General features: G+C 35.9%; 2 protein-coding genes across 2 annotated transcripts; one reads left to right on the top strand and one right to left on the bottom strand.

Moving 5' to 3' along the window:
• Positions 1-6: 6 nt before the first annotated feature.
• LOC118739536 (trafficking protein particle complex subunit 8-like) lies at positions 7-3,923 on the bottom strand (the record flags this gene model as incomplete). Its single annotated transcript, XM_036470913.1, has 10 exons — positions 3,557-3,923; positions 3,322-3,483; positions 2,960-3,251; positions 2,757-2,898; positions 2,499-2,678; positions 2,230-2,442; positions 2,065-2,168; positions 381-465; positions 156-319; positions 7-94 (listed from the first exon to the last, which is right to left on the bottom strand). Coding segments are annotated over exons 1-10 (1,596 nt in total), but the record flags the coding sequence as incomplete, so codon positions are not given.
• A 2,000-nt stretch (positions 3,924-5,923) lies between these two features.
• On the top strand, positions 5,924-7,036 carry LOC118739535 (histone chaperone asf1-like; the record flags this gene model as incomplete). The annotated part of the gene is given in 1 exon segment (XM_036470912.1): positions 5,924-7,036. A coding segment is annotated over 1 exon segment (717 nt). The 3' UTR covers positions 6,723-7,036.
• Between the last annotated feature and the right edge of the window lie 408 nt (positions 7,037-7,444).

Below are 7,444 nucleotides of genomic sequence, written 5' to 3'. Positions count from 1 at the left end.
TCGTATCAATTGCTTAGCGGCCTCACCGTACATGCGTGATGTGCGTAAACATTCCATACTGAGCAGGGTGGCACGCGTCGCAAATTGTTGTAATCTGTGGTGAAACGTGTTTTATATTATAACAAGAGCGGGTGAATTAGAAACGTATAACGTACTTGCAAACCGTTAAATAACACATAATGGCATCTTCCATGTAATCAAAAGTTTTACGATTCGCAGTGCCTAGCATAAATGCCGAGACGGCAGCCATTTCCAAAGCTCCTGCATAATACTGCCAAGCGGAGTCGGCATTGAAATCGCGTTTAGCTTGATGATAAGCCTGAAAATGAAAGCCCGAGTGAATTTATAATTAGTTTTGTAGGGTGAAATTGTTGTATTACCTGAAAAGCCAGATTGTAATGCCCGAATATGAAATAAAGATCCCCAAGTTTGCGGGTTTGCAATTCCGATGATTCATTTGTATAGCTGTGAAAAGCAAACATATATAAATATATTTAAAACAAATAAGAAAGTCTAAGTTCGGGCGGAGCCGAGCATTAAATACCCGGCGCAAGTAGTAAATATAAAATATTGCCACAGACGCTTTTTTACAATATATGCAACAATTTTTATAGTAATATTTTTCCGAAAATTATTTATAAACATATGGTTCATTCCACAACAAAAAACAAAAAATATGATTTCTGAACTTTGTGCAAAACTCGCGAAAATTCAACAAATTTTTATTCAAATTTTCAATTTCCCGTTGATTTTTGGCAATTTTTTTCCGCAGTCTCTTCCATACAAAAAAATTTTTCGAAAATACTTTATATGGAAAAAATGCAAAACACCTTCAACAAAAAAAAAATTCTCAAAAATCAATGCGATTTTTGAATAACTCCGAGCTTGCATTTTTCATACTAGAATTTAATGGGCTACAAATCTGCATACCAAAAGAAAATTCTAAAAAATCTGATTAAATGTTGAAAATTTGCATGAAAATTTGTTGAATTTTCGCGAATTTTGTTTGGAGTGAATCACGTTTTTATAAAAAAAAATTCAGGAAAATATAACAATAAAAATTGCTGCATATATTGTAAAAAAGCAGCTGTGCCACTACTTTTTGCCGGCAGTGTATGTAACTCCCGAATGAATCCAACAAGTCGTTTATACAGAACGAGTGTTACAATGTACATGCAACGATTCGGTTCGTTTGAAATTGTACAAGTGTATGATTCAAACAAGCAAACTGTTTACTGCGTTGACTCGGTACCAAGGTACATTGAACAGGTAGTATCAGTAGAGCAGCTGATTTGATTTATTTTCAAATTATTTGGTCTCGAAAATGTCAAATATTTTTAATTTTTTCTCACAAAAATTCTGAATTGTTAAAATCCATTTGCATGTGAAACCTTTTTCCATACAAAACAAGCGATTGAATAGCAGCTTTTGGAACCTTCGCCCAACTCAGCAGCACGACCGCTGATTACTGGGCCTTGCAAAGGATGGATCAATGCTTCGAGAAGCAAACAAATTTACTGGGAAAGAAAGTTGCATCAATTTTTATTTTTTCCAATTTCAATTTTTTATTTTTTATATTTTTTTGTATTTCACATGGCACGCTTTGATTTAGAAGAAAAAATTCAGAACAGTTTTTGACACTTCCGATACCAGAAGCAACAACAAAATACACGCAAATGTTGTTTTTGCTCTACTGATACTACCTGTTTAATGTGCCTTGGTAGTTACTAAAATATCAGTTTTCTAAAAAAAAAAACATTATATGGGAGGTAAGCGTGGTTATTGTCCGATTTTTCCCATTTTCAATACCATCTGTCCTACGCCCGAAAGAAGTAAACCTACCAAGTTTCGTTAAGATATGTCAATTTTTACTCGAGTTATCGTGTGCACAGACGGACGGGCAGACAGTGACCGCTTAATCGATTTCTCTTTTCATTCTGATCATTTATGTATACATTTGTCTATATCTATCTCGATTCGTTTTGCGTGTTACAAACAGCCGTTATGTTAACAAAGTTGTGTACAAGTGCGCTCGGTTATAAAAAAAAAACGGATAAAACTTACATAACAGCGTTTTGATTGACCGAATTCGAACCAGGCTTGCTGCTAACAAACCACCGTTTAGTGGCGCTAAGCAAAGACTTACTGACACCTTTTTTGTTTGTGATCTATGAATATATAAATTAAAAGGTTTTTTAAAAACAATTTACATTTTCCAGTATTTGTTACCGCTTCTACAAGCAGGGCCACCAATTGTTCAGCGTATGGTATTAATGCACGCACAGTGTAATCCTGCACGAAATGACGCAAATTCTCGACATCCATGGAATTCATGCAACCTCCATGAACCGTTGTGTTATCACCGTCCGTTTCACTTGCCCATACGTTTGCATTTATGGTTTGCGAAGCTATGCTCTCGCTGCTTACTGAAAACTTTGAGCTCTGTAAAAATAAGACTTTAGAAAAGAAAACACGGAAACTAATATTCACTGATTTACTATGGCTTCTGTTGCATTTTCTTGCACTGGACTCAAGGGATGTATAATGGCTACATCAGTGACACTATCGGTAGGTGCCATTGCATCACTAAGTATAGACATTTGTATGTTCGGCATGGAAATCATGGACATAGCATCCTGCGGTGTTTTCGGACCACTTAGCTGCTCTACCTGAAGCTCCTAATTGTGTAATGAATTTTGAAAAATACACGAGGTAAGTTCTTCAGAGTATTTAAGAATTTACGCTTAATACTATACATTTTTCGGCTGCCGTTTGATGTATGGCACCCAATAGTCAGACACTTCTCCGGATACAGTGGCATCTAGTGAATTAATCTGCACCAGGAAGCATTTACTATTACCGAATGTAGACTTAAGCAGCTCGTAACTTTGTTGCGCTCTAAAATTAAAATAAATTTTAATGAACATACCAATTATAAAAATATATATCATCATCGGACTTGGATATATCGCCTTGTGAACCCTCATGCAGTACAACGTAACTATTGAGCACATTAGTGGAGTGAAACCACTTGGGCAATTTTTGTGGTGTTACGCTTTGCATTTGATGTACGCGTTGGGTAAGCTTTTGTGCGCTTTCTACAATATTCGGATCGCTACTGCTCAAGACGATAAGGCAACTTATAAAATGGCGCGTAAACTCATGATCAGCGGGGAACTGCACGGTGAGAAATGTTTCACGCCATTGCTCGAACCATGGCTCAGAAGTGGGCAGCTGTAAATCCATGTTTCCTAAAGACGAGAAAAAAAAGCAACCAATTTTTTAATAGTTGTTTATTTATGTAAAAGACTTTTAGCTCACCTATGGTCACATATTTAGTTTTCTCATTATGGGCATTTGCCACTGCCTCGTTTAGCATTTTGCGCGCCAGCACCATCTGTGGCGGACGCCAATCAATATCGCAAAAGTTTAAGCGTAGACCCTTAATGGAAACACTCGTTTCTGACACGTCACGAAAATGCGCTACGAATTGAATGAAGGTAAAATTCTATGCGTATAATAAAGGAACTGGTAGTGAGAAGCAATGCATACTTACCATCATTCAGCAATTTAGAGAATGGCTGTAACATTTCCACAAAAGACAAGTTGTTTCGTGCACAAACATCGTTGGCTAGTGGGCTGCACGTCACACCCACCAGCGGAGAAAATATATTTTGTATGATCTCACGGGCATTATAATTGTGCCCTGTTAGATGGATCATGGTAGCTGTCCAGGTACTAACTAGTTCCAACACTTTTACTTCGGTCTTATTGCACTAATTTTGTATTTTATGATTACTGTTTATTGTTGTAACACGTTGCAAGCCTATAAGACGTAAATAAGATCAAAACAACAAAAATCTCAACTAGATGCGAAAAGGTAAAAATTGTAGAACAATAAAAATTTTGGATTAGTCAGCTGTTTACACAGAGTGGGAAAGATGTAAAAATTCCAATCGGATACTAACTACAGGGTGCGCTGAATGGGTGCCAATAGCGAGTTTAGATAAATAATCTACAAAAAAGGCATCCAACCGATCTGTCGAATTTATACAAGTTGGTGTTGATAGATTAGCTGATTTCTTCGCCTTACATGTATTTTGTTTTTGCTTTTACTGATTTGACAGCACACCCATCAAAAACCAAAACAAAGTACATGTAATAGGCTGTTTTAGCTTACGCGTAAAAGCACATTTAGCGCATTTAGCTCTAAATGCTACTCTAAATGTACATTTATCCATACAAAATTCGTCACCTAAATGCAACTAAATGCAACTACATTTTTGCATTAAGAATCTAAATGCTAAAAGCAACCCTGTGATCTTCCAAAATTTCCACGATTCGAACATGGTTTAAAGAGAAAAAGTGGCAACATTGCTTTTTCGAGTATACAGTTGCTAGCTGCGTTTCAGTGATCGCCGATCGAGATTTCTTTTATTTTGCATTACTTATTTGGATAAAGAAAAGTTAAGCAAATTCAACATCGATTTGATACTGATAGAAATCTGGATCAATTTGTGATCAACTCTGTTTGGTTTGTTTCCTAATTAAGTGAGGAAATTTTAATTGAATGCACCGACAAATAAATATATACACAAACAAATGTTCGTTTATGGTTAAAACAATTCAAGTTTTTGTATTGAATTTTTGGTTTAAAATTTATTTTTTCCTTTTCAGTAGGGTTTTTGCACATTATCTTCTGCGTGAGAATTGATCGTAATATATACGCATCTAAATAAGAGACTGGAACACGGCTCTTTGTCAAAAGCATACGATTTCGAACTCGCGTAAATGTACATTTGCTAAATGCTATAGCATGAACGCTCTTCGAAAACATATGTTCGAAAGTGCTAAATGTTGCATTTTAAATGCAACAAAAACGCTGCATAAACTTTGGGACGTATTGAGATTTGACATAATGGGCTGTTTTTGCTTACGCGTAAAAGCACATTTAGCGCATTTAGCTCTAAACGCTACTCTAAATGTACAATTATCCATACAAAATTCGTCACCTAAATGCAACTACATTTTTGCATTAAGAATCTAAATGCTAAAAGCAACCCTGTGATCTTCCAAAATTTCCACGATTCGAACATGGTTTAATGAGAAAAAGTGGCAACATTGCATTTTCGAGTATACAGTGGCTAGCTGCGTTTCAGTGATCGCCGATCGACATTTCATTTATTATTTTACATTATTTGGATAAAGAAAAGTTAAGAAAATTCAATATCGATGTGATGCTGATAGAAATCTGGATCAATTTGTGATCAATTCTGTTTGTTTTGTTTCCTAATTAAGTGAGGAAATTTTAATTGACAGCACCGACAAATGAATACATACATAAACAAATGGTCGGTCATGGTTAAAACAATTCAAATTTTTGTATTGAAGTTTTGGTTTAAAATTTATTTTTTCCTTTTCAGTAGAGTTTTTGCACATTATCTTCTGCGTGATAATTGATCATAATAGATACGGATCTGAATAAGCGACTGGAACACGGCTGTTTGTCAAAAGCATACGATTTCGAACTCGCGTAAATGTACATTTGCTAAATGCGGTAGCATGAAAGCTCTTCGAAAACATATGTTCGAAAGTGCTAAATGTTGCATTTTAAATGCAGCAAAAACGCTGCATAACACCCGCAAACACAAGTGATTGTTTTTTTTGTATTCTTGCTACCACCTTGAATAAATTGCCCTTTGCCAGCAGCTGACTAAAAATTGTAGAGTTGCATGTTCGATAAAAAATTAATACAACATATTGGCAGCACTCTATTATGATGCGTTAACCTTCCACTGGAATTTGTTTGGCGGGAAAGTCAGAGGCAATTGGAAATGTCATCGCTTTTGTGCTTGGTGAAAATTTCGCCATAGACTGAGTTAAAAAATTTAGACAAAAATCGTTTAAAAGTTGAAGAAACCAAATAATTTTAAAGGCGGATAAAACGAATAATTAAAATACGTAAATTTTGAAGCAATTCTCTGCCTCTGTCGCCAGCGAACGCCATGGCAAAAGTACATATTACAAACGTGGTCGTATTGGACAATCCCAGCAGTTTTTTCAATCCCTTTCAATTTGAGTTAACTTTCGAGTGTATTGAGGAGTTGAAAGAGGATTTGGAATGGAAAATGATATATGTTGGCTCTGCCGAGTCGGAGGAGTATGATCAAGTGTTGGACACAATATACGTAGGACCCGTGCCGGAAGGCCGCCACATATTTGTCTTTCAAGCAGATCCACCCGATGTGACGAAAATTCCAGAACAAGATGCTGTTGGCGTGACAATAGTGCTGCTTACTTGCTCATATCGTGGTCAGGAGTTTGTACGCGTTGGTTACTTCATCAACAATGACTATGCTGATCCCGAAATGCGTGAAAACCCGCCACCTAAACCTTTGTTTGACAAACTTACACGTAATATATTAGCAACAAAGCCGCGTATAACCCGCTTCAAAATAAACTGGGATGACACACCTTCAAATGGACTGTTAAATGGCAATGGCCAATTAAATGCGCATGCGATGTCTGATATGGATGATGGTGCTTCATCATCGGCAAAAGCGGCGGCAATAGGTGCGAATGGTAATGGGTTCAATGGCGGAGGTTGCGAATCGATGGATACACCAGAGGCAGCTTGCGATGAAAATAGTTTAAATATGCCAATTGAAAATGGTGTTAATGCACTTAATGAAAATTCAAACTCGCTTGCCATGGAATGCTAGGATATTTTTTAGTTCACCTACATACGATTCTGCACATACCATTCTGTATACAAGAATTTTTGTACCCAACAACTCTCCTATTGCTCGCCATAATTACTAACGGCAGCGTTTGCATCGGCTTGAAAATATCTCATTTTCATATCGTCGCTAATTCGGCTTTGTCCGATTTACATATGTATATCTATGTTATGTTTATCATTTCGTATTTTTTGTAATAGTTTTAAACTTTATTAAAAATGTTTAGTAATCTAATAAGCTACTTTAATGAATATTAATTTATAAATATAGAAAACATTAATTTTAATTCAGCGTGTTTTTTATAATTGAATATTTTTTAATTTATATATATATGTATATATGTATATATATAAGGAAGTTTTGTGTTAAGGAATTGAGTGGTATGGTGGTATTTGATATGAAAATACAACTAAACAAAAAGTAGAACATAAATTTTTGTTTATAGCCAGGGCCTTGTTTATGCCTTGTTTACAGCATAAGAAGGTATGGAATAAAATATTTAATTTATAGCCTGTTGTTGTTGTAGCAGCATACAAATTCCCCAAAGACTTTTTGGGGAGTGTTGCTGGAGTGACAGTCCTTGGCCAGATATAAATCTGGGCCGTTCCGGTTACGTAGACCCGACTGTCGTGGGAACGTAATTTATAGCCTGTTAGTCATTGTAACATCATGAAAATTCCCCAAAGAATTTTTGGGGAAAGTGA

This window comes from Rhagoletis pomonella, unplaced genomic scaffold (assembly GCF_013731165.1).
Source record: "Rhagoletis pomonella isolate Grant_MI unplaced genomic scaffold, Rhpom_1.0 Rhpom_scaffold_00005, whole genome shotgun sequence".
NCBI classification, from domain to species: Eukaryota; Metazoa; Arthropoda; class Insecta; order Diptera; family Tephritidae; genus Rhagoletis; species Rhagoletis pomonella.
The sequence above is the reverse complement of the archived record's forward strand: the minus strand, read 5'-3'. Positions and strand labels throughout refer to the sequence as shown.